This window comes from Ovis canadensis, chromosome 7 (assembly GCF_042477335.2).
Source record: "Ovis canadensis isolate MfBH-ARS-UI-01 breed Bighorn chromosome 7, ARS-UI_OviCan_v2, whole genome shotgun sequence".
In the NCBI taxonomy this organism is placed as follows: domain Eukaryota; kingdom Metazoa; phylum Chordata; class Mammalia; order Artiodactyla; family Bovidae; genus Ovis; species Ovis canadensis.
The window spans coordinates 96,570,000-96,596,263 of NC_091251.1; the positions used below are offsets into that span (position 1 = coordinate 96,570,000).

A 26,264-nucleotide genomic window follows, 5' to 3' on the forward strand; every position below is an offset into this window, starting at 1 on the left:
TCAGGGGTGGCTGAGGCCTGGGCCCCCAAGTTTAGGGCCAAGTCTCCATTCTGGGAAACCCCTCATTATGGGAAGAGTGGGCCTCAGGGTTTTGCCTAAAGCTTCTGGAGAAGACACCCCAGGGACTGCACCCACCCCACACCCCCAGGCAGCCTTGGAGCCCACGGGCCTCTTTCCTCTGTCCCCCTTCCACTTCCTGCTGTCACCCGCTGCTCTAGCAGGAACGCTCCCCTGGAAAGCAGTTGCAGACTAGAATACTTTATTCAAGAGAATCTGGCTTGGCGGTCAGACAGCCATGCGAGGGCAGCTCGCTCCATGTCCAGCCTGGGGCCCGCTTTTTGCCTTTGTCCTTGAGAGGGGTGGGATGATGATGCCTTGGCCACAAAGAACAATGTTCCAGCACAAGCAGCAGTTAAGAGGTGAGGCGAGACTGAGGGGACGAGGAGTGGCAGAGGCCCCCCAGGCAAGCCCTGTTCTCCAGAGCTGAACGTCCAACGTCCAGGGTGCAGAGTGGCTGCCTGCCCACCCTCTCAGCAGGGCCAGCATGGCCAGAGCAGTGGCCTCCACCCCCCACTTCCACAGGAGCTGCTCCAGCAAGGGTTGCTGGTCTGCGCGGAGCCCAAGGTTCTAGGAGGGCAAGTGGTGGGTCTCCAGTCCTCCCTTCTCCAGCCTCCTGGAGACCCCCGGGGGCCTCTGGGGCCAGGCCTGCCCATCATCACAAAGCTGCAAGTCTTGCTCCTTCTCAAGCTGAAGCCACATGGGTCTGTCTTCTTTCTCTCACGTTCTGTTTAAGGCACTGAATTCCTGAGGGTCCTGTCCCGTGGAGGGAGTGAGTCATTCAGCAGGGATACAATTGGCTAATAAATAGAGGGCAGGTGCCAGCAGGGAGGTAACTGAGAATGTGACGGTAATAAATACACGAGCTGGGTGTAGGGGGTCTCTCTCCTCCGAGGAACTGGTTACCTCCGGGAAACAGTATCACCGCACCTGCCAGAGACCAAACACAGAAAGAGGGTATCAGCCCAGGGTGGGGGGTGGGAGGACTTCCTGGAGGGGAAGTTTGGACAGGGAGCATGGAGAGCCTGCAGTGCTCCTGGATCTCTGCTTGCACGAGGCTGAGAAGCAGCTAGGAAATGGTCTTCACCAAGCACTTACCCAGGTGCCCAGCCCTGTGCCAAGCACTCTCTCATTTACCCTTAATGATATTCCACGAGGAAGGGTGCAATTACTATCATCCTTTGGCAGATGAGGAAACAGAGGCTCAGAGAGGTTAAGAAACTTGCCCAAGGTCACACAGCAAGTTAGTGACAAAGCCGGCTTTGAACACAGTCTGGCTCCATGCACCAATGCCTTTGGTTACTTTGGGGCAGCAATCTTCAAACAAGGATACCGAAACCCCTGGATGCACATGAAGATTGTCCAAGTCCTATGTGAGTATTGGTAGTTTTAGAGGAATCTGCTCCCAGCCTCTACCTGCACTCTGCCCGAAAATTGTCTGCGACAGAGGTCTGCTTCCCATCATCTCGTTGCCAAAGGCCCTTCTCCCTCAGAAAGGAAGAAAGTTCCTGTTACAGTACTTTGTCCCAAGGTAAAAAGGATTGAGGGGGACACTGAATAAAAGAATAATTTGATAGATATTGGTGTAGGTGGTTGAGAAAAGAAATATGGTGAGCTATTGGGTAACCAAATCTTTTGCAAGTTGGGTGGTTTCCACATCTGCTTTCAACAAAATTGAAGAGATTAGCTAAATCGTCAGGTAATATGTCAAGAGAAGTAAATTCTTATAGCACATCACTTTCAGGTTTTCGGCAAATATTGATAACTTGGAAGGAGTTCAAGTGATTGAGTAACACCCAGCCCCATTTACTTATTTATGTGAACACGGTTTTTCAATCTTTTCATCTGCAAAAAGTGAACAGGAATGGAATTACTGCTGAATCCTGTCTCAGTCTGGCAGGAGATAACGTTCATGGCTGGGTTCATCAACTAATTGAAAAGAAGTAGCTGCAACCATCTCATTGAGATGCAACCCCAGTAAGATTGACTGTCCTTTTGTGCTTAGCATCTAGAAAAATATAATGTATTTGTGCTGTTTTAACCAATGGGTACTACTAACAATTACTGTGATAATTCATTCCAAGAAAAAATTTACTTTCGAGTTTTCTGCTCACAGGAAAATTTAAAATAATTCAAACTCATATACCATCGTTGTGGCAGATAAGTTAGACAAGGTGGTACATAAAAGATGTTTGACTATTTAAAAAATATTACATTAGGCTGAAATTCTGTGGGGAAAGTAAAATGGAAAGACATGTTCGAGGAAAAAGGAAGCAATGGAAATATGCAGCTATTAAAGGAGAGTGTTCATATACTTTTTGATGTTGTTAAACAATTTTTAAAAAGTGAATGATGGTATTAAATTTGGATGGCTTATTCCACAGGATACATCTGGAGAGTGATATGATGACTTTATATTAAAATATTAATATATTACATTCTTTGCAACTATCTGCAATGTTGATGAAAAAAAGGTTAATGTTGACTTAAAAATGAACAAGGGGGCATGTGGGCTTTGGAAGTTCTTTCAAGAGATTCCTGAATGAAACATTTGAAGGCTGCTACCCCAGCAGCTAGGACAGGACGCTTTCCATCTGGGGCTGCCCGGTTGGGGAGCCCTGTGGGGACTGCCAGCCCCTCCCCTAGTCACTGCTCGGAACCAGGGGAGAAATAAGGGCTACATGCCTGCAGGGACCAACCTCCCCAGAATCCCTAGCTTCACAGAGTGGGGTGGACGTGTCTGCTCCTGCAAGGACAGGCTCACAGGGTAGAACTTGGCCAGCTCCAGTCCCATGACATGAGAAGATCTGTGAAAAAGACAGGACTGGAGACAATTCTGTCACTGGGAGGAGACTGGTCTTGAAGGAGAACCGTGGTTCTGAGTTACTGCGCATGTGATCTCCTTTATTTTTACTATTTACTCTCACAGATTCAGGGTTGCCCTTTGCTAATTCTTCTCTTCCGACACTCAGGCCTGGACCCCAGCCACCTTCTCCAGAGGTGAAGCCAAATGGACAGGTAACATGGACAAAGAAAGAAAAGCAAGTAGGCCTCAAGGCTCCCTGGGAGAGTGAAAGAAATACTGGCCTGAGAGCCAGCAAGGGGCTCTACCTTCCCTAGGGCCTCCAGGAGGTAGTCCTGGCTAAATTTTTGGACTTAAAAAAAAAAAAAAATCTTACTTAAAAAAAAAATTTTTGGCCACACCCTGCAGCACGTAGGACCTTAGTTTCCTGACCAGAGACCCGTGCGTTGGAAGGTGGGGTCTTAACCACTGGACTGCTGGCCTGTGTGTGTGCTAAGCTGCTCCAGTTGGGTCTGACTCTTTACCACTCTATGGACTGTAGCCCACCAGCCTCAGTCCCTAAATTTTTGGACTTCCTAACACTAGAGTGTAAGCCCTGTAAGGGCAGAAATATTATTGGTCTGCCCATGAAAGTACCCGGCACACAGTAAGTGCTTGGTAAATGTTTGTAGATCGACCAAATGCCTGTTTGACCCTGCTGACCCTCATTCTACACACAGAAAAACTAGGCTCAGAGAGGTGATGTGACTTGCTCAAGGCCACACAGAGACTTAGAACGAAGCCAGGACGGCTTCCTGGTTCTTGTCTTGGCTCATCAGAGGCTTCCTAGGGCCTGGAATCTCTAGGTTCTGGCCCAGCCTGATGGCTTTGTCCCTCCCCGACCACTGACCGTGCTGGCAGGGTGGGGCTCCCCTCTGGCCCAGCCTCCTTGCCATCCCTGGGCACCCCCGTGCACTCACAGGTGACAGTCTTTGTGTTTCTGCTCCTCTCTCTTCCTCGGGCCCCTGACCCTGGATCTCCTCCTGCAATAAGCCAAAAGCGTCAAGACAGAGCAGCAGGGGCCCCCATGCTAGGGCAGGCGTTGGCAGGCCTGAGAACAGCCCGGTACCCCTGCCAGGCTGCTTACCTTTTTGGCTTCATCCTCCCTCGCAGAGGTCTGCAAAAACAGAGAGAGGAACAGAGGAGAATTAGGACAGCCGTGGGTCGGGGCTCCCTGGCCAGACTCCCCTGGCCATCACTGGGGCTGGCCCTGTATTTGGTGCTGAAGCCACTAGAGGGTAGCATGGAGCTAGTGAGGGAGAGATGCCCAGAGGCCTGGGGGCTTCCACTCCCACTCTAGGCCCTGGCGGCCCCACTACAAGAGGTGCGAATGCCCTCTTGGAGGTCCTCTCCACACCTGTCTGCTCTCCTCTGCTTCTTGGAACCAAATCTGGGGACCGAGTCTGCTCTCTGCCGCCTTTCTCTGTTCATTTCCTTCCCTTGCACCTGCCAGGGTGCCCTTTTCTTCCAGGGTGCCCTCTGGGAGTCTCCTCGCTGACAGTAAATGAGGGGCAAGGCCACCTGTCAAGGCACAACTGCCACCACTCTACCCTGGGGGCGTGTGGCGTTGCAGCAATCTCAGGGACTCAGGGAGTGGGATGACAGGAGGTGACTGAAAGCCCCACAGTCACCAGACTTGTCCTGGCTCTGTCTCCCAGGGCCGTGGCTGTTGGCCCAGAAGAGAGAAGAAAGGTGGCCCTGTTGCTCAGCCCTCTGGACGGCGACAGTCTTCCCTGGGAACCATGGTGGGGGCGTGGGACAGCGTGGTGACAGTCAGCTTTGGGCCAGGGAAGGCTGCCCTGGGCTGGCTGTCTCCCTTGGGAGTCAGGGCAGGGTACCAGCACCTCCTGGGACTGTCTGGTCCTGTCTTTGCCATCTGGGATCAGTCAAAGACACTCTTGGACCCTTAATCTTCTCATCTGTCTGCCCCAACATACAGGTTATGAGGGCAAAGGTGATGGGGAAGGTGAAAGGTCGCTGTCTAGCACTGCCAAGGAGGATTTGCTACTGAACTGCTGCTACATGGCCAAGCCCTGGCAAGGGAGGATGGGAGGAAGCAGATTGAGGGAGGGCTTCTAGCAGTGGTATAGGTCCAAGAGCAGTGGCCAGAGCCCTGGACACCAGGCAAGACCAAGCCCAGGGCAGTACTGGGGCTTCTGTAGAGTGTTGTAATGGCCATGAGAGGTAGCATGAGAAAGGGCAGGTTTAGGGGTCAACAGGCTGGGGTCAACCCACTAGCTGTGGCAAATCATGCAACCTTAGCAAGCCTTGGTTTCCTCATCTGTAAAATGGGTGGTTAGGAGACAAAGAACCTGGTCTGTCTTGCTCACCACTGTATCCCAAATATCTGAGACCATACCTAGCATACAGTAAGTGCTCAGTAGATGTTTGCTGATTAAATCAGAAAATACACTCAGGTCGGGTGCTTATGTTGGGTGAGGCACACAGCAGATGCACCATAAACGGTGGTTCTCCCCCTCTTCCTGCCCCAAGATACGGCTCAGGACCTCTGGTCCCGTGCCTCCATCCCACGGCGCAGAGGTATCAGGAGTGCCCCGGAACCAGTCGCCAGTGCCAGGCCTGCTGCTCCCGGTAACTAATGCTAAAAGTGCCCTGGGCACCAGCAGCAAGATGTGTTGGGGAGAGGCTCTGCCAGGTGGAGACTCGACTTTAAAGAAAGCCCGTGCCTTCTTCCCTCTGCCTCTTCCCTCCTACCAGGGTTTGTCTGTCTTTGAGCTCCTCAATCCCGTTGCCCCCTCCCGTGGGTCCAAGTGCCTCTTCCAGAGCCCTGGCATCCCCATCCCAGCTCAAGGAGGGAGACAGCGTGCCCAAGCCTGGCCAGTTTGGGAGGGACCCTGGCTCCCTCTGTCCCTGTGGCTTCTCAGTAGCTATGCTCCAGCTCCTGGGACCAGGTCCCTGGGCTGCCACTGGTCCCCGACTTCCCTGGCCTCCATCAGCTAGGGAGGAGGCACAGACTGCAGCACGGATAGGCAACCCCTGGCTGATGCCGCCAGGTGCGTGGGGGCTGTCCCGGCCGCACCCAAGGACCCACTTGCACTCGCAGCGGACGTGCTGAGAGAAGCTCATCTCCACAAAGAAGGGCTGGTCCAGAGAGTGGTACTTCATGAGCTGTGAGGAGACAAAGGTTGGGTGACTGGGCTGCAGGGGTGGCCTGCGGGTTTCCAATACTCCGTTCAGCCACCCCTTAGGGGAGGACTGGACTCCCTGTTTCCCACCAGCCTCTGTCCTACATGGGCTTCCCCGGTTGCTCAGATGGTAAAGAATCTGCCTGCAACGCAGGAGAGCTGGGTTCAATCCCTGGGTAGGGATGATCCCCTGGAGAAGGGATAAACTACCCACTCCAGTATTCTTGGGCTTCCCTGGTGGCTCAGATGGTAAAGAATCTGCCTGCAATGTGGGAGACCTGGGTTCATTTCCTGGGTAGGGAAGATCCCTTGGATGAGGGCTTGGCAACCCACTCCAGTATTGATGCCTGGAGAATCCCATGGACAGAGGATCCTGTCCATGGGATCGCAAAGAGTCGGACACAACTGAGCGACTAGTGCTTCCTTCCTTCTGTACTACACACCCTCATTCTGCTTGGAGCGTGGGGCAACAGCCCTCCTACCTGCCTGTGGACCCGAGGAGGCTCCTATCCCCCCTCTACCCAGGGCCATCAGCAAAGCACAGGGTGGGAAGGTGGCCCGTGCTCTGAAGGCAGCAAGACCTATGTTCAAATCTTGGCTTTTCCACTTGCTAAGTAGGTGAAATATCATCTCTGAAGCTCAGCTTCCCTCTGTGAAATGGGAATATCACTTGGCTCCAAGGATTGAAAGTTGAGGTAACATTTCTGAAGCATAGTGCTTGGAAATTTCTGAAGTTTCAAGTGCTCAGAAAAAACCCCCAACATTGTGAGTGTGAGTGTGGAAGCAAAGCTCAGGGCACCAAACACTCCTGGTATAAAAAGGGATGTCTTGAATCCGAACAGATTTCTTTCCCAACCTCAATCAGATACTTTGTGTCCTGGGGTAGGGCTAAGCCAGAGCCTGAGAAAGCTGCTAAGGGAGGAGGAGAGGGGGGCTCAAAGACGGGGTGGGGACTCAAGAAGGAGGAGTGCTGTGGGTAAGAACACCTGGGTGTCAGTTCGGGTCCTGTGGCCCTGGCCTGCCCTCTCCCAGCCCCACTCTCTAGGGGGGCAGGCTCCGTGGCCCTCTGAGTGGCTGTGGATGGCGGGGCAGGCTGGGGCCCGAGCCGGGGTGTCACCCTACCTGCATGGTGACGTTGGCTGTCTCCAGGGGCATGCAGTGCATTGTCTCATCGCTGCAGCAGCCGGTGCAGCGCATCAGGGAGACGCAGGATGGGCTGAACATGTGCTCCACCTCGCTGGGGTACTCAGACACGATGTCCACCAGCCTCTCCACCGGCCGGCAGTAGCTGCGGCTCCACACTTGCTCGAAGGGCACCACTGCAAGGAGGCACAGACAGCCGGCTCAGGTCCCCAGGCATGGCAGGCCCTCCCAGGTGCAGCCCACACCGCTCCTCCAGGAAGCCCCCAGCCTACGTGAGCTCTCCCCCTGCTCTGAACTCCTGATGTCAATTCTCTGGGACGACAGTTGGGCCTCCCCGCTGCCCGCCCCGGCTCATCTGCTAGATGGAAATCCCAGGGGAACAGAACTTCTTAGGGGCTTGCGATTCTTGGCTCTGTTTTCAGCTCAGGTGCCGGCACAGGCCTCGGGGGCCTTGGAGCTTGGAGGAGAGTGTTCTGGTAGTCTCCCCAGGCCTCTGGATCTTTCTCAGGGCCTGACCTGGTCCTCCCTTGGCCTTGGGTAATTGGCAGAATACAGTTAGCTCTGCAAGTTCCGTAAGACTGGCTTGCAGAGTCCCGCAGGGAGGGTGAACCTTCCCCTTAGCCCTTCTTTCCTCTAATATCTGGGCCAGCTCCTCCGCCTGGTGGCCCAGACTGCAGCCAACGATGTGCCCCATCCCCGCTCTCCATTTTCGGTTGGACCACCCTTGCATGGGCCCAGGGCCGCATCACTCAGATTCCCTCTTTTGGTCCATGCTCCTTGCCCCCTTCTCATTTCTAACCAAGTAAAGCCCACCACCCACGCCTCTGGCCCTGCCTCCCTGCCTCCTCTCTGAAGCCTTCTCCAACTTGTCTGATATGAACAGATGTTCCTCTTTTGAGCATAACTCAGCCCCAAGAGCTTGCTTTATCTCCGTCACTGGTGGCTTTTATCATTTTTACAAGCAAGTTGAGGCTCCTTGTAGACAGGCACCCAAACACCCAGTAAACACAGGCTAGGTAATTACTGATTGAGTAGATGATGGTTCACTAAAAATTATCAGGGACATCCCCGACCCCCACGATGTCCTGGTGGTTGTGACTGGATGTTTGGGGGCCTGATCTGGAGTCTCTCAAAAGATGCTGCTCCTTTCGAGGAGGGCCTGGGGCCTGGACCCAAACACAGACTCGCAGGAAGTGAATAGCCAGAGCCAGGAGACTGGCTCCTGGCCCCGGCCATGCTCTGGCTGTGTGACCTTGGGGAGGTCACTGCACCTTTCTGGGTGTATCAGTTTCTCCAGCTGGGGAAAAAGAAGAAGGCTGGGAAGAGATGGTTGCTAAGGGCTCCCGCAGCTCTGACAGGCGCTCTGTGTTTCTGGGTGCACTGCGCACACGACCCAGCCCAGCCTTGAGACTGCGGGTGGAGACACATCACCAATCCTGGGTCACCCTGCCCTGCACTGGATGGTCGTTCTCCTCTGGCAGGAGAGGACAGGGGAGCTGGACCACCTGGGGTCCCTGCAGCCTCTGCCCTGGTGCAATGGCTGCTCCCAGCAGCCCCTCACTTCCTTCCACAGCCCTTCCTAGGAGGCAGAAAGGGCTGAAGTCCATTCTACTGAGCCTGCAAGGACATGAGTCTCAGGGTAATCTCGGAGGAAAAATAAACTTCAGCCCTAGCAGAGGCCCTCAGGAAAGACTGCAAGCCGGTGGAAAATACCCAAGAGGTGGTGTGTCCACGTGGAGCTGGCTGGGGCAGCACAGAGCAATAAACCATGCTTATCTGGGCGTCTGCGGCTCCATTCTGCCTTGTCTGTTGCAGGGGCGCTAGGGCTGGGTCCGGGGATGAGAAGGGGACCAGAGGCCTCCCTGATCCTGCCTCTCCAGGCCTCTGGGCCACTCTCCCTGGACCCAAGCAGGAAACAAGGCCATGTCAGCCAGGCAGCTCCAAGCCCCAGGAAACTGGCCTTTGCAGGGAGAGGTCAGAGGAGCAGCACCCTAATGTACCTCCATGAGTGCGTGTTTAGTCTAAAACCTTCATGAGCACTACATAACTCTCAACGTTTAATGTCTGCCTTGGAAAACATAAATAACAGCAGAAGAATAGCCAGCTGCCAAAGTGCCATAGAAGATTCAGGGTCCCGCCCCGGGACCAGCCATCAGGAAGAGCATAGAAGCAGAGGAGGGGCCCCGAAGCCCCCTACCATCCCACAAGCAGACTCTAGCCCAGCCAGGCTGTGGGGCCACTGCCAGGCTAAGCAGAGCCCAGCAGGGCTGAGAAAGCAGAAGAGACTTCCTATTCCCCCCACACCCACCACATGGACTGTGTCAACAGGACCCAGGCTCCAGGGCCCTGAAGCCTGGCACATCCTGGGCCACACGGCCCAGACGGCGTTGGGAGAGGGCGGTGAAGGCGGTGGGCTGGGCCTGGTTTACCTGGTGGTCATCAAGGAAGAGGGCCGCTCATCCCTGGGGCTGCTGTCTTGGGGTGTGGGAGAAACAGAGGGTGCTGGGCGAGGGGCCGGCTGAGAGAGTGCGATGACTGCTCCCAGATGTGGGCTGAGCCCCTCAGCAAAGAGCTCTGCTCACCTGCTCCTGAGAGCACTTCCTTTGGCCCCCGACCTGCTTAGAGGCCAGGGTCCGAGAGAGGAACGGTGTGTGTGGGGGGTGTTGCCTGTGGCCCAGCCAGGTGCCTGGCTACCCCCAGGGCCATGAGTGGGCTCCCTTGCCAGCTCCTGGGCAAGCTTCCAGTCTGGCTCCAGCTGCCTACCACCCAGGACAGAGGAGATCCCTGGATGGGAAGTGTTTCATCCTGAGAGCAAGCTCCTGGGGAGGCCACGGGGTTGGGGTGGGGGGACAGGACTGGGCAGAGCCACAGGCCACCAGCCCGAACCCAGCAGGTATCCCCTCTGTGGTCACCGGCAAAGCACACAGCCAGCCTGCCTCGAGAGACACCCTGTTCATGCCTGCTCAGCTGTGAGCCACGGGGAGGCTTGGTGTCATAAACTCCAGCTCTGCCACATGTCCTGAGGGCTGTCTGAGCCTTTAGGCAACCCCAAGGGCCTCTCGGAGCCCCAGAGCCTTCATCTACAAAACATAGAGAATATGAGTGCTTTCCTAGTTCACAGCTTGTGGTTAGCATGGAGTCACAGTAAGTGGCCGATACTATTACCATGAATAGTAACAGTAAAAAAAATCAACATCTGTGGCTGCAGAATACAGAACGTGCTGTCTCTTGTCTGGTATTACGAGGGTATGTCGTTTTCAGGGTTTTGATAACTGGGGTCCAAAGTTCTTTCCCTGGTCACAATACAGGCTCCCTAATCAATGATGATGATGACAGGGGAGCTGCCCTAAGGGGCTAACACTTCCAAGCCTCCTCACCCAGGTCCCTGGGATATATATACTATTGGGACACCTCTATGGAGTCAGAGAATCCTGCCACCTGGGAAAAAGAACCTTTAGATATCATTTGGTCTAACACTCCCATTTTACAGATGATGAAACTGAGGCTCAGACTTCTTTGTCCAAAATATACTAAAAGGATCAAAAGGGCCATGGGGTGGAGCTAGGTGATGGGTCCTTCTCCAAATCCCAGAAAGCCTAATGTTGTGCCAATCCCAGAGGGGACAGCAGGGCTAGGGAGAGGGTATCAATGAGATCAGTGGCTGCTACTGCCCCCACCTTCTCAGTGCCCAAGGGGCCTGGGACTTAAGCTGGCAGAGCATGACCAAGTCCAGGAGAGGCTGGCTACCAGGCGGTAGAGGGAGGGTGTTCCCAGCACGCAGAGGCTACCACGCGTGTGCGTGCGCACGTCCCTACACGCTCCCTTTCTTCCGTGGGAAGTGGTGTGTGGCCTGCCTGCACGTCTCGGAGAGGCAGGGAGGGAGGAGCAAGGCGGGGGGCCTGGCATGGGCCTCCTGCCTTCTGCACGTATGTCTCTTTGGCAAATGTCTTGCCCTTTGAAGATTCTCCCTTGATGCAACCTAGGGTGGGGAGTGGAGGGCCCGGGGAGGGCACGACTCACTCTGTCTGTGTGTAATCAATGGAGAGGTCTCCTCAGATCCTTGAAGTTCCTCCAGCCTGGATGCTGGGAACTCTTGCCCCTCCCTGGTCCTCTTGATTGCTGACCCACTGCAGCCTGTTTCTGGACCCTCAGTCTGGCCCTTGGCACTCATCGCTGCACAGCCTTCCAAGACCCCATCTGCCCCCTTGTATCATGCTGGGAAAGGGCTCTGAGCCAACTGTTTGGACACTGGGTATATGCGCTCCTGCCCTATTCTCTGGGTGACCGGTGACCCTGGCCCAGGAAGAGATCTCTCTAGGCCTCTGGGTCACAATGGAAGGGGGATCTCTCAGGCCCTGCCAACTCTGTCAGCTAAGGCCTCAGCTAGCTTGCAGACACTTCCAACTTAAGATCGGCCTGCACCCACTCTTCATGCCAACCCTTTCCCATCCGCTGCTGAGCCCTGGGATGTGAGGGCTTGGGGAGCCCTGCACCACGCCCTCCCCACCCAGCCAGCTTACCTTCCACCGCCGATGAAATGTTCCCAGGAGACAAGGCCCACTGCTGTGGACAGAAAGGTGCAGAGGTGAGGGGGACGACCTTGGGCCTCTGTGCTCTGGGGTCCTGTGTGTTGGCAAGAGCACAGAGGCCCCCTCCGCCCTCCTGCCCACCTGCTGCTCAGACATGCGGCCCCATCTCACAGCTCGCTCTTTCCAGTGCAACTGACAACTCGAGGGAGCCTGGATGGGTCCCACTTTCTCTGGCCTCAGTTTCCTCATTCGGAAAGAGTGGGAGACTAGAGAAGTTTTTGGAGACCCATTTGCCTGCTATGTCCCAAAGATCTGGTGAGACTATGGGGGTCTCCCTTCTACCCAGCCTCCAGGCAGCCTGGCTAGGTCCTGTGCAGCTTGCCTTGGCTGGGTGCCAGAGCCCAGGGGGAGGCCATCAGCTGGTAGGAGCGGAGGCGCTGGAGCCGGTGGCGCCAGGAGCTGCTGCCGCCGGTAAAGTTACACCTCTAAGCAGCCCTGCAGCAGGCGGGCGGGTGGCGGGTGGTACGGCTCTCCTGCCCCCTCGTGGAACTTGCCCAGCCCACCTACTTCTGAGCCGGGCCGGGGACTCCCAGGGCAATGGGATAGGGCCGTGGGGGTACTGTGGTGGGAAGGGAGCTTCATTGGCTTTGTCAGGATCTCACTGCCCCAGCTGGCTTGCAGCCAGATTCACCCAGCTCCTGGGAAAAGGGCTCTGCTCACTTCCCCAGGCCCTGCACTCAGGACCTCCGGCTGCCCACCGGGGGAAAGAGGGCACAGTGGGACTCTTGTCTCACCCCCGCCGCCCCAGCCCACCCAGGAGCCCTGGGCTCGGCCTGGACCTTTGGCGGGGGCAGGGCCCAGCCTCCCCACCAATGGCCTCTTGGGCTGGCTTCCCTTCCACCAGGCCAGGTCAGAGGTCCTGGGGGCGCCTGCCTGGTCACAGGGCCTCGACCCTGACCACAAGGCCAGGGACCCGCCTGGGATTAGCAGAGAGATGCTTTTAGCAAAGCCACTGGGGGCTCCAGGGGCCAGACAGGAAACCTCCCTCCCTTCTCTGTGGCTTCCCTGCCCCCGCCAAGACAGACCCCGGGGGCTGGAGTCTGGGACAGTCCAGCCCGAGGTCTCCTCCCAGAGGACCGGTCCGGCCTGGCTCCTGGGAAGCGTGTGGACATCCTTGAGGGTGCCACTGCCCGCTGTGGGTCTGGGATTTCAGAGCCCCGCCCCTCCCCATTCCCAGGCTGGGGGTGGGAGTCTTACCGGCGCAGGCAACGCCAGCCCCGTCAGGAGCTGCAGGAAGCAAGTGAACAGTCTCACGGTAGGCATCTTCTCAGACGTACCAAGCCAGGGGACTCCAAGAGAAAACCACCATGCTCATCTCCAGGGGAAGCCCCTGGCGCAGGACCGGAGTTGGATGGGAGCTGGATGCCCCCCTCACTGTTGCCCCGAGGTCCCCGTGGGCGGCCTGAGCATCCTCTGAAAGTCCTGGAGATTCTGGAGGCCCCCGCAGGTAAGGCTGATGCAGAGTCCGGCGGGGCCGGGCGGCGTGGGGCAGGCGAGTCCCTGGGAGGGCGGGTCAGGAGCCCCAGCGCGATCCCGGGTCCTCTCTCTCTCCCTCGCAGCCGGCCAGTGATGCCGCTTCTCGCTCAGACAGCAGCTCCCTTCTGGGACTTAAAGCTTGTTGGCGGCGGTGTTTCAGGGGCCGCGGACAGGGCGGGGCCGCACAGACGCCCCGCCCACCGCCGAAGAGGCTCCAGACCCGAGTCCCAGGGAGAGGCCGAGCCCAGCGGGGCCAGAGGGCGGCCGGGCGGCGTAGATCTGAGCCCCAGCTCCCTCGGCCCGCAGTGCGTGGAAGGGGCGATCCCGACGCGGACTTGAAAGGCGGCCAGCCGGACCCGTGCCCGCATCCTCCCCGGCGACGCTCGGAGCTTGCTGCAGCCGCCAAGCACGGGGCACCATCGGATTCAGGCAGCACCCAGTGCGGGCCGCGGAGAGGGGACCACAGTTCGGCTCTGGCCACCTCGGGTGCGGGGCAGCCAGGTTAGCCCGCCGCTTGTGCCCAAAGCTCCTGATGTTAGCGGTCTCTGCAGAGATACCGCTTCAGACCCCCCAGGAAGGCAATGATTTGGTCTGGCACTTCATGGTGCCACCTTATACCATCGCCATAATCCTCCAGGGTGAAAGAATTATCAGCCCTATTCTATAGAGGAAGCCATGTCCGACTCTTTGCGGCCGCATGGACTGCAGTCGGCCAGGCTCCGTGGACAGAGCAAAGAGTCTGACACGACTGAGAGGCTAAGCACAGAGCACAGCACAGAGATGGAGAAACCGAGGTTCCAAGAGCGCCCCTGCCTGTATGTGCTGGACACACATATGTACTCTTGAAAAGTGTGTGTGTGTGTGTGTGTGTGTGTGTGTGTGTGTGTAACTAAGCCAAGCCATGTGGCTGTCTCTTCAGTCCAAGCACCATCCTCCTAGCCAGGCACTCAGACAGCAGGCACCGGCCAGGACTTCAGCACTATTTCCTCTTGTGGGAAGCAGTTTTCCCAGGCCTTGCCAGCAAACTGGCCACATGTGGATTGGAGAGAGGCCGAGTGCAGCATTTCCTCCAGGTCTCAGGAGAAGGAGGAGGTGTTCCAGTGCAGCAGGGGTCTGTGTGTGTGTCTGTGCCTGTGCCCGTGTGTGGGCATTTAGGTGTGGCTGTGAAGGTCCCCCGTGTGCTCTCAGTCACTGCGTAGTCTGAGTGTCTGTGTAAATGTCACTTGCGTGAGGGTCTGTTCTCTTGGTATCTCTGTATGCCTGTGTGATTATGTGTGTGGTGTGTGATTTTTCTGCTGGCTTTGGAAGTGTGTCTAAATGTGCCTTTCAGTGGGATTGTGAATTCGTATGCCTGCCCATGTCTTTGTGAATATCTGGGCCGGTTTCTGTGTGTGACTGTGCATCTCTCTGCATATCTGTGTGTGTCTTCAAGGGTTCATCACCGCCACCACCACCCTCTGCGCACAGCTTCCTGGACGCAATAACCTGGCAGGACTTGGGGTCACGGGTTGGCCTGGGCCTGGGGCTGGTGGGCGGCTGCGGGAGAGCGGGGAGGCCTGAGAGGCGGGCCCTACAGCTCACATTCCAGCCAGGAAAAGAGAGGCCAGAGCAGGCCCAGCCCTCACCCCAGTGACCTCTGCGTCCGCTGTCTGCCCGCCCACCCATGTGGGGCTGCCTCCTGCTTGGCTAGCCCCAAGCCCAGCGCTCCAGGAGCCAGAGGCCAGTCACCAGCCAGCTAGGTGGGGGCTGCAAGAACTCTGTGACGAGCTCCAACATGCTGAGGCTCATGGAGCAGACAGATTCGTTCCTGGGCCCAGGGTCTTGGTGGAGGATGTCTGGGCATCGCTGCTATGCATGTGTATGAGGGGTGAGTAGATGAGTGTTTGGGCATATCTAGATCATATATGTTTGCCCATAATATCTGTGTTTACCCATATGCATGTGTTTATGTGTGTCTTTTTTTGGATTTGTGATTGTGAGCACGAGTGTGTTTTGTGCATGAGTGGGTGTATTTAAATATTTGTATTGTACATGCTTTGGAGAAGGAAATGGCAACCCACTTCAGTATTCTTGCCCTGGGGAGAATTCCATGGACAGAGGAGCCTGGTGGGCTACAGTCCATGGGGTCAAAAGAGTTGGACACGACTGAGTGACAAACACACACATTGTATATGCTTGTCTATAACGGAATTTTTTGAGCACTTATGCACCTTTGCATATGTATTCAATTCAGTTGCTCAGTCGTGTCTGACTTTTTGCCACCCCATGAATCGCAGCACGCCAGGCCTCCCTGTTTATCACCAACTCCTGGAGTTTACCCAAACTCATGTCCATCGAGTTGGTGATGCCATCCAGCCATCTCATCCTCTGTCGTCCCCTTCTCCTCCTGCCCCCAATCCTTCCCAGCATCAGAGTCTTTTCCAATGAGTCAATTCTGCATGAGGTGGCCAAAGTATTGGAGTTTCAGCTTCAGCATCAGTCCTTCCAATGAACACCCAGGACTGATCTCCTTTAGGATGGACTGGTTGGATCTCCTTGCAGTCCAAGGGACTCTCAAGAGTCTTCTCCAACACCACAGTTCAAAAGCATCAATTTTTTGGCGCTCAGCTTTCTTCAGAGTCCAACTCTCACATCCATACATGACCACTGGAAAAACCATAGCCTTGACTAGATGGACCTTTGTTGGCAAAGTAATGTCTCTGCTTTTTAATATGCGGTCTAGGTTGGTCATAACTTCCCTTCCAAGGAGTATAAGGGAACATATATTTGTGTGTGCATATGTATGTGTTTGTTTTTATTCATTTGTTCTTTCATTCAACATGCATTGCTTCAGCCCTACAATACTCAGATGGCTGAGAATGCCACAGTTCCCTTTCTACTCTCTGGGGTGAGCCCAGTGTCTGGGCAGTGTCTGTGATTCCTGCAAGTGCACCTCAGATGTTTGTCACTAAACTGAAGACTGTATCATTCTATATCTTGCGCTGTGAGATGAATTGGCTAGGGTAGGCTAGCGGAAACCAATCAGACTTCAAAATCTCCATGGGTCAGATAGAGGTTTACTGTTGCTCACATCCAGTCCAGGGCAGGTGGGCTAGGGGCTTTGCTCCCCGGGACTGTGACTCCAGTCCTTATCAGCTGTATTACTTCAAGTCACTTCCTTTACTTCTCAGAGCTTAGACTTCCTCCATCTCAAGTTGGAATAAAAACTTGCTTACCTCATTGGTGAGGGCTGCTAACGTACCTGGAGTACAGGAAATGTTAGCTGTTAGGCATGATTTCTAATTCAACTTTTTATTTTTATCGGAGACATAAAGACACTACAGAGTAGAGTCCTTACCATCCTGGATGAGAGATAGAAAATGAAGAATCTCATGATTCTGAATTGCAGAGGCACAAAGTATGCAGGGATTTGCACTTGTGCAAACGTGCGTACCTGAGCCAGCAGGGATGGCAACCCACTCCAGTATTCTTGCCTAGAGAATTCTACGGACAGAGGAGCCTGACAGGCTACAGTCCATGGGGTCACAAAGAGTCAGACCTGACTGAGTGACTAACACACATGCATGCATACACACACCCACACACAGACACAGACACACACAACACTCACAACCTATCACCATCACCATCACCATCCAGGCGGTCAGTCCCCAGCTGTGCCTGCGGCCTTCTGAGTAGATCCAGGTGCTGAGCAGATCCACAGGTAGCACCGGTGTTCACAACTCAACATTTAGCTGCGGAGTGTGACAATCATTTGTCTTTGTTTCAGGGAGAGAATGAGTATTTGTTGAGTGCCTATCATGTGTCAAGCAGCATACTTGGTGCTTTTCACACTTCAAGTCATTGAATTCTCACCACAACCCTGCATGTGTGTGTGTGTGTGTGTGTGCCTAATCACTCAGTCATATCTGACTCTGTGACTCCATGGACTGTGTCTGGCCAGGCTCTACTGTCCATGGGATTCTCCAGGCAAGAATACTGGAGTGGGTAGCCATTCCCTTCTCCAGGGGGATCCTCCCATCCCAGGGACTGAACCCGGGTCTCCTTCATTGCAGGTGGATTCTTTGCCGTCTAAGCCGCCAGAGAAAATGGAAGTGCTGGGAGTTGAAGTAATTGGCCCATAAAACATTTAGCTACCAGGGAAGAAACAGAGATGGAGATAAAACTTAGGTCTTTCTCCAGGGCTCTTTCCAGTGAGCCATGAGGTCTGTCTGCAAGCAGATTGCAGACACTTTGAAGGTAGGGCTGATGTCCTGAAGCTTTTCTGGATCTTCCCTTTGCTCGAGTGGAATGGCTACTTGACTAACTATGAAGGCTGATGTGTGGGAGGGAAAAACCATCATCTCAGTCCTGGAATTGGCCCTGTTGCAGGTAAATACAGGTAAACACAAGGGTCTAGGCCATAGGAATGTTGATTGCACCATGACAATAGTCCCCTTGAGCAGCTGTGGGTTCTAGTCCTGCATGCGGGCTGCCTCCTGAGACTGCCCTAAGACACAGGGCTTCCCACACCTTGCATTAGTCATGGTCTGAGCCTGAAACACTTGCCCCAGCCCATCCCTATTTCTTGGCTTTTGGCTTCCTGACTCATTTTCTCATTTCGGCCTGGCCTCTTCATAGCCTTGACCCTCTGATCTATTTCCCAACTCTGATTTCTTCCTTCTCCCTTGATGACATTGATCATTAGCCTCTGGAGCGGTGTCTCAGGTGGCTCTGACCTTGTCCCTGAACCCCAGATGGTGTCCAGAGATGAGAGAGAAGCAGAGTATCCAAGGACGAGAATCTCCTGCTTCCTGGCTGGTAGGGAAAGGGGCAGCAGGCAGCATGGGCCAAAGGCCTTTGCCCTTTATAGCATGGACGTGTGCTGTGCCACCAGCAAGCCAAAGTCAGCAGCAAGAAGATGGTTGGCTGGCCTCTCTGCCTTCTCGTCCAGCCTCCTGGGCTGGTGGACCCACCCCAGGCTCAACCTTGAGTCTCTCTCCTTCTCTCCACGAACTTCATTCAGGCTCCGTTGGCCTCCCTGGCCACCAGCACTCCTAACCCAGTCTCCCTCTGCACTTTGAATTTCCCTTCTATAATGGCTCCTGGCCCTCAGCATCACCACTACCCAGATGCTGGTTTGTCTTCCCTCAGCTTATAAAACAGACACTTGTTCACCCTTGGGGCCCCCAGCACCTCGTACAGTGCCTGGCGCACGGTAGGGGCTCACTTGATGTTTGTTGAGGTGGGCCCATCCTCAGAGCACTCTCTCCTCTTTCCACAAGGAAAATGTCCCAAGCCTGCTCATTCCTTATCCAAAAGTCCTTCAGCCTTCAGAGGTAATCCTCCTAGACCCCATGCTCAAGACAACTTGGGTGGGCCCCTCTGGTCGGGTGGTGTGGGAAAACAACCTCCCATTACTATGTAATCCTGCCCTGGGTTGGTCACCACAGCCCCGCCAGCCCCCAGGGGACACGGCTCATGCCTTGGGCCAGAGACCAGAACCTGGTGGGAGGCCTAGGATAGGTCCGAGTTGGAAGAGAGACAAGAGTAGAACCCACGAGGGACCCAGGAGTGGAAAGCAAGATGGCAGCTGCCACGAGACCGTGAATGAGGGCAGCCAGGCGGGGTGCCCACGGCCTTAGCCCAGGCTTTTGGGGTGACGTGTTGTCACCAGAGGATCGGAAACCTGTACTTTGGGGACTTGGCAGCCGGGGCTGGGTTTTTCGTGTTTTCTGTAATTATTTCCCTTTTGTTCTCCCTTAGTATTTAGTAAAGTTCTTTGTGAAAATGCCAGCTGGTCTCAGCTGTGCGAAGTGGAATGACAAAGAGGTACTCTGTGAGTGCTTGGGACCTCGCTTAGTGGCAACAGCAAAGTCAAGGCGCAGCAGGGGCACAGGGGCCTCAGCCAGCACCTCGTGTCCAGCAGCCTCGCTGACACTGCCCTTCCTTCCAGGCTCTTCCAGGTTCCAGCCTGGGCTTTATCGAAACCAGAGGAGCTGGAGGACTGGCAGGCTGTTTTGAGGGAAGGCATTTGTTCAGATCCCCGAGTTACCAAAGCTCTCTAGAAATCCAGAGGCCAGCACCTGCTGTGCCCCGGCTACCCAACCAGAGCCCGTCCTCCCAGGGCAGGGGGCTGGAGGGCTGGGTGGGGGTCCTTGACCAGCTGTTCTCCTGAAACTGGGCCCTTGAGCTGCGCCATAACTGCCTTCCCGTCCTGCCCCCAGAGCTCAGGGCCCTTGCTAAGCCTTGGTCCCCCACCTGCCTGCTGCCTACTGGGATGGACACAGTGGGTCCCTTCCCAGCTGCTGAGCTGTTCGACGTCCCATGTCCTGTGACGATGCCCCCTTTTCCTCCCAGCCCCTCCTCTCCTTCCCATTGTGTGTCCCAGCTGCCCTGGTGAGAGGGGCCAGGAGACCGTCCTCCTAAGGAACAATCTCCCCTTTCTCTCTGGGGTGTAAGTGATACAAGAGGAGAGGAAGCGATTTGTAACTAATCGGCTGTGATGTGGAACAGAGCTCTCTGAGAACTGGAGGGCCTGTGACAGCTCGGGGCCGTCCTTCCCCGGCAGCAACAGCTGGGTGGCTGGTGTGGCAGGTCGGCCTCTTCCTCCCCCACTCCGTCAAGGAGGCCTGAGGGCAGAGGGCAGGGGGCCGCTCTTGCCCGCCCCGTGTAGCACCTCCTGTGTGCCCGGCAAGCTGCAGAAGGGAGAAGAATGGACGAGCACTAGGAGACTCGTACGAGGAGGCAGTGTCTGGCAGGGCTTGAGAGCTTGTCTCTTTCTAGCTGTGTGGCCTTGGGCAAGTCTTTCCAGCTTGCTAATCCCGTCTTTAGCGGCTGGGTTTAAGTGAGAAAGTAGAAGTCGATCACATAGCCGAGTGCATGGTACCTTGTGTTTAATAATTTCAGCCGTTATCATCGTTTCCTGGGGAGAGGGGGACGGCATGGGCCAGATTACCCCCTCTAAGCGTCAAGCAGACATCCCTTGGTCACCATGGTTACCATGGATGGCAGGAAAGCCATCCCAGAGGAGGCAAGGCTTCCAGGCTAGTCCTCTGACCTCCAAGGGGGTGGAGTCAACCTCACAGACCTCCTTGTCCATAGCATGGGAGTGTCAGGAGAGGAGAGGGCACCCCCAGGCACCCCCATCCTTGGGCCCCTTCTCTGTGCTGTTCACCTAAGGAGACAGAGATGCTCTCGGGTCATAGACAATCACAGATCATTGTGAACTGGCCTCTGAAGAACCAGAGTCCAGGTGCAAAGTGCTGTGGGAACACCGAGAGGGAAGGAGGATGCTGGCGTGTGTGTATCCACGTGTGTCTGCGCGCTCATGTAGGGGTGAGAGATCCAAATCAATATTGAATCTCCCTGGCCTGGGAACCCTGACCATTCCTTCCCCCAGGGGAGGCCTCCTCCCAGAAGCGAGAAGGGAGATGGGCCCTAGAACCAGGGCCTGACGCTCCTAGGGAAAGGATGCTGAATGCCCCAGCTGTGTCTTCCGGGTGACAGTGTGACAAAAGTCTTCTGCAGGGACTCCTCCCAAAGGAAAAGATTCATGCCTGCTTTCTGGTAGCAACCGAAGGACTTCCTAGCACCTGGTAGGAATGGGGGTACTTGGGGAGAAGTAGAAGAAAATAGCAACCAGAAGACCCATCCCAGCCCCTCACCCTCGAAGCACCATGTCCAGAGGCTGCAGAGTCTGGGGAGCTAGCCAGCCTGTCCTCCGTCCGGCCTCCCGGACTTGGCAGGGCACAAAGGACCTAGAGTCTTGGCTCAGCGCTCCCCCGATGTTGGGAGCCCAGGGGGCGGTGAGGGGCTTCTGTTCTCGTCAGGAATGACGCTGCCTCTGTTATGGGTCGAAAGGTTAGTGGAGACAGTATAGACTAAACATCTCATAATTGGAATGGTGTGGATCTGGGTGAGGTTTGCTGTGAGGGCCTGTATCTGTTCCATTTTAATGTCATCCTTTAGAGTGTTAGTCCCTGGTCAAGCTGTCATTCTGCACTTCAGAGGGAGGGGGCCAGGGCGGTGAATAGGCTGGACTCTGGGCTACAATGGGGAAGAGAAGGAGCTGCGTCTTCTGTGGATCCTTCACTCATTCAGCCCTACTCTGTGCCGGGCCCTGGGCTCACTGTGGGGGACACCAAGACCACGATGGTGCTGGAGGAGCTTCTGGTCTTAAATAACACCAAGTCCATGCAAAACAAAGCCGTCCAGGGTCTCTGCTGCAGATCCATGGACTGCATGCAGGTGAGCGGCTCTTACCTTCGACATCTGTCCGCTGGAGGGCATGCTAACATAGAAGAGCGTTCCAGAGACTTGCCAGGAGGTCCACAGAGCAGGCAAGGAAGGTTTCACATGGAGAAGGTGATGCTAGTGCAGCATCTCACAGGATGATGGAAGTTTATCAGGGATCGAAAGGGGGAAAGAGCTTTCTGGTCAAGGGGAGTAACCTGGTGAGGCATGGATTATTTGAAGGACAGAAGAATCTGGTGGGGCTGGACAGAGTGCACGCCTGGGAGAGTGTGCATCCGTACCTGAAGAAGAGGCTGGAAAGGAAGGCTGGAGTCAGATTATGAAGAGATTTGAAGGCCATACTGCGAGTTTGCAGTTAATTCCAAGGGCTCCAGGGAGCCACTGCAAGTTCTTGAATAAGAGAGTGATATGGCCAGAGGTGGAGGGTTGGCCTGGAGGCAGGCAGGCCAGATCTGTGCTTATGATACAGCTGAGAGAGGTTTGACTCAGGACAGTGGTTGTGTGAAGAGACGAGATAAGATCTATTGTCACCCAGATAGAAGAGCTCATTTCCAGCTGTCTCTGGAGCTGGCAGTGACCTTATGACCAAGTTTTGGCCAATACTTGCCCCTGAGGGCTTCTGAAGAGTTCTGGGTGTAAGGGAAAATTTGGAATTTGGACTTTGAAGAGTCCCCTTAAAGAAGAAGCATGCTTTGCTTCTCCAAGCTTTTGCCTGGAACTCAAATATGATGGCAGGAGCTCTTGCAGTCATCTTAGACCTTGAAGATGAGTTGAAAGGAAACTGGATCCCTGAAAACTTTGCAGAGTCTTCATACCAGCCCTGGCTATTAATGTCCAAACATTTTATGTGAGGAGAAAATAAACTTCCATCTTGTTTAAGTCATCACTTCGGAGTTTTCTGTTAACAAATGTGCTCTTCCACATTTTGCCATATAAAGGTAAGAGCATGAGTTCCACAGTTTTACATGAGTCTTATAGAAAAAAGGCTGTGTTCTTCCATGGCTTATCCTGGAGAGTGAATCAGATCACTGCTTCCTGGGGAGAACTGGTGCTCTCCCATCCCCTCTCAGTTCTTAGTTCGAAACAGGAATGGGGAGGCCACAGTTAAACATACAGATGTTGCGGCCCAGCTGAGCTGGACCTGCCTCTCCAGCCGCATCCCTCTTTTCCCAGCTCTCATCTTCTTCCAGAAAGCACAGGAAGGAAACTGTGTTAAGGGCAAGGGGTGCAGAGGGGAGCCAGATTAGTTCCTCTTATGGTTGGATTCCCAGGGGTGGAGGAGACAGAAAGTCTAGCGGAGCTTTCAGCAGACAGACAGAGGTCCTCCAGCCAGCCCCCTGGCCCCTGGCTCTCTTATGAGTCAAAGAACACTTGGCTGCTTCTCCAAAGATCCTCCTCTTCCTCCAGCTCCCGTCATCTTGGAGAAGAACAGGGGCCTCGAATCTATAGCCCAAGAGACTCTAAGAGGGCAGAACTGACTCCCGCCTTAGTAGCGTGGGGTGGAGGTGGGAGATGTGGGTGGAGGTGGATCTGACAGCTGCACTCTACTTTCCAGCTCTCGCTTTAGAACAGGACAGCTTTGGGGAGTCCCATTCTCCCCAATTATGAATCAAGTGCTCTAGATGACTTCATATAGTGTGAATCACTTCCCTATCTTTCTTCCAAGAACCTTCACGAGTTCTCCAGAACCCACATTTATCGAGCACTTGCTGTGTGTCAGATCGCATGTACACATGTGATATCTTCCTCCATCCTCACAATAGCCCTGAGCCTTGGCATCACCGCATCTTAGTGCTGAGAATGGTGAGGAACCAACAGGTTAAGTAATTTGCCTCAGGTCACCTAGCCAGTGAGCAGCCAAGCTGGAACTTGTCATGTGATACTAGACACGTGACTCTAAAGACCAGGATTTTTGTGCTGGACAAACCTGGGGAGCTCCGCTAGCAGCGGAGGCCTGTGCTCAAAGTCACAGAGGGCAGTTTCCAGGTCTTCCCAGCCCTAGATAAGGTTGTGAAGGGTCCTTGGCATCCTCCCTTTCCAGCCCTTCTGCCTCTCACCCCATTTTACCACCCTCTGTTCCTCCAGTCTCGTCTTCAATTCTTGTTTTCTATATGCAAAAGGGTTTGAATGACACTGGATTTGATTCGACCACACTCAGTGTGCTGAAAACATACCGTGATGCAGTCAGATGAGGGGGTGGAAGGGGCTTGTCCAGGGCCATAGATGTGAGTATAGGAGTTAGGACAGTGCTCAGGTTCCCAGCTCCCAGTTGATACTTGGATATAGCAAATATCTTATGCCCCACGAAGCCTGACCTCTGACCTCAAGTCTTTTAGCCCTTTGTGAATGACATTTATCCTGTTCCAGGCCCTGTACTGGGTTGTTCTGGGGGAGATTCTGAGACTTAAACACTCTCAGCCCTTGACATGTTCAAAACCTGGCAGTACGAGGAGGAAAAGTGAGAAGTCACCCCTAAGACCAGAGCCAGTATAAGCAGTGATGGGTGGGCAGGTGGAGCCTCAGAAGAGTCAACCTGAGGCATCACTCCCTGAAAGGGTGCCTGCCTCCCTCCAGGGACCAGTATCTTCATAACCACGTGCCATGATCATGAAGCTGGCCAAATCCTAGTACCGCCTACACTGTTGTTTTAGATTGATTTTTTTAAACTTATAAAACATTTTTAAAGGAAATGTTATATCACTACTTTAAATAGTAAAATAACTGTAAAAATAAATTATAACCGGATATTGCCAGTGAAGACTCTGAGTCTGAGGTCTGCTCTCTTTTTGTTTTGGACAGGACATTTAGGTGTTAGAGACATATTAACTCCTAACTGAGGTTTTCTCTTGAACTCACTAGAAGCATGGAGAGAGGATTGGAAAGGGAATAATTTTCCCACTTCATGACTCGATCGTATTCAGGGCTAGCTAAAATCATCTCAAACACACCCCAAATCATCTCATATGCTTTCCGTACTTTGAGAACCAGTGGCATAGAAAAATGAACATTCCAATTCCATAGTCAGAATAGGCATAATGTCTGGGGAGCAGACCCTCACTGGCAAGCTCCACCAGGCAATATGGAAGGCTTAAGTCATTTCCTCTCTGAAAAAGAGTGAAAAGGATAGGCAAGCTTCTCGGTTTTGGTACATGTTTTTACAACTTGCAAAGAGTTGTTTTTGTTTATTGTTTTTCCCCCGAGCATATGACACTCTAAGCCTTATGCAGCCCAAAAGATCTCTGGGTAATTTTCCTCTCTATTATGGCTGAGAAAGCTCAGGTAGAGGTCAAAAGGCCCACACAAGGTCATCCAGCAGGTTATCCTACAAAGGACTTTGCAAATGCCTGATGGTCCTCTCTAGTCACCCTGTCCTCAGGTAGGTGAACACAGCATCGCTCTGTGTGGGAAGCCTGTCCTGCATTACAGCAAACCCAGACCCACGGAGGCTGGTCCTCAAAGAAGAGTTTCTGGAAGAGCCACCCTGGGAGTCTGATCTCTGCCCTGAAATAGGATTCACCTTCTGGTGGGGATCTCTCTGTTCTTGGTGCCCACTGTCCCCACCCTGTGGGTCCCAGTGGGCACTAAGGGGAAAGAAGGACAAAGGAGGTAGAAAAACTGAGGGAAGTGGGATGGGTCATTGTCTGGAGGCTGAGATGTCTGCCCTCTAGTGTCAAAGGCCTGGGATGGGGGCCTCGGTTCCTGGCCTGTACCTGCCTCGCGGAGGACAGCTCATCGGCAAGCATACCACCTAAGGTTCCTCTGACACTTTGCATCCTCTTCCTGGTCCAGGTCCGAAAAACCCCATTCCCAGGCCTCTGGCCTGGCCAGGCCTTCTCAGCTCAGGGCAGGCTCTTGCACCGAGGGACACACCTTTCATAACTGGTCTCAGCGATGCTTTCCCTTCCTCTGAGACTCACCTCTTACATTCAGGGTGTGGCCTGGCAGTATAAACAGACACTCTGTTTTAATTAAACAAATACAGTCAGCCCTCCGCATCCGAGGGTTCTGAATCCAAGGATTCAATCACCCACGGACTGAAAATATTCAGGAGAAAAATTCCAGTAATTTCCAAAAAGCAAACCTGGATTTGCTGCACATTGACAACTATTTACATAGCATTTACATTGTATTAGGTATCATAAGTAATCTAAAGATGATTTAAAGTATATGAGAGGGATTTCCCTGGTGGTCCAGTGGTGAAGAATCCGCCTGCCAATGCAGGGAATGTGGGCTTGATCCCTGGTCCGGGAAGATTCTACATGGCGCGGGACAGCTAAGCCTATGCGCCACAACTACTGAAACCCTGAAGCCCTGAGTGTCCCAGAGGCCCTGCTCTGCAATGAGAGGAGCCCTTGGAGCCCTTGCAACGAGAAGCCCGCGCACCGCAACTAGAGCGTAGGCGCCCCCCTTGGAAACTACAGAAAACCCGCACGCAGCAATGAAGACCCAGCACAGCCCCAAATAAATAAATAACGAAATTTTTAAAACTACAGAATTTAAGTATGTGGGAGGATGTGCATGCGCAGGGTATACGCAAGTACTGTGCCATTTATATCAGGGACCTAAGCATCAGCAGGTGGTGGTCCTGGAACCAATTCCCCAGTAGCTACCAAGAGGTGACTGTATATCCTTTGTAGAAAATATGAGTTAACATAAAGAGTAAAATAAAAACCACCCAACCTCATCACTCAGAGAAAACCTCTATTAATATTTTGATATTCGTCTAGATTTCTTTCTAAGCATGCATAGCTTTTTAAAAATAAGAACGGCATCATA

General features: G+C 54.0%; 1 protein-coding gene across 2 annotated transcripts; it reads right to left on the minus strand.

The window, feature by feature from the left end:
• Positions 1–242: 242 nt before the first annotated feature.
• On the minus strand, positions 243–14,063 carry PGF (placental growth factor). Of its 2 annotated transcripts, XM_069595185.1 has the most exons (7): positions 12,975–13,452; positions 11,709–11,751; positions 7,168–7,364; positions 5,952–6,028; positions 3,987–4,016; positions 3,820–3,882; positions 243–987 (listed from the first exon to the last, which is right to left on the minus strand). In XM_069595185.1, exons 1-7 carry the CDS (start codon positions 13,038–13,040, stop codon positions 960–962), a joined length of 504 nt encoding a protein of 167 aa, XP_069451286.1. In that variant the 5' UTR covers positions 13,041–13,452; the 3' UTR covers positions 243–959. The 2 variants fall into 2 exon arrangements, with proteins under 2 accessions (XP_069451286.1, XP_069451287.1); XM_069595186.1 differs by lacking the exon at positions 3,820–3,882 and having other exon boundaries at positions 12,975–14,063.
• Positions 14,064–26,264: the final 12,201 nt, after the last annotated feature.

Coding starts and splice junctions, on each gene's coding strand:
- PGF (XM_069595185.1), bottom strand. CDS start 13,040: ATGCCTACCGTGAGACTGTTCACTTGCTTCCTGCAGCTCCTGACGGGG. Junction 3,883..3,986: donor GGGAGGATGAAGCCAAAAAG/GTAAGCAGCCTG, acceptor GGCTTATTGCAG/GAGGAGATCCAGGGTCAGGG. Junction 988..3,819: donor AAACACAAAGACTGTCACCT/GTGAGTGCACGG, acceptor GGTCTCTGGCAG/GTGCGGTGATACTGTTTCCC.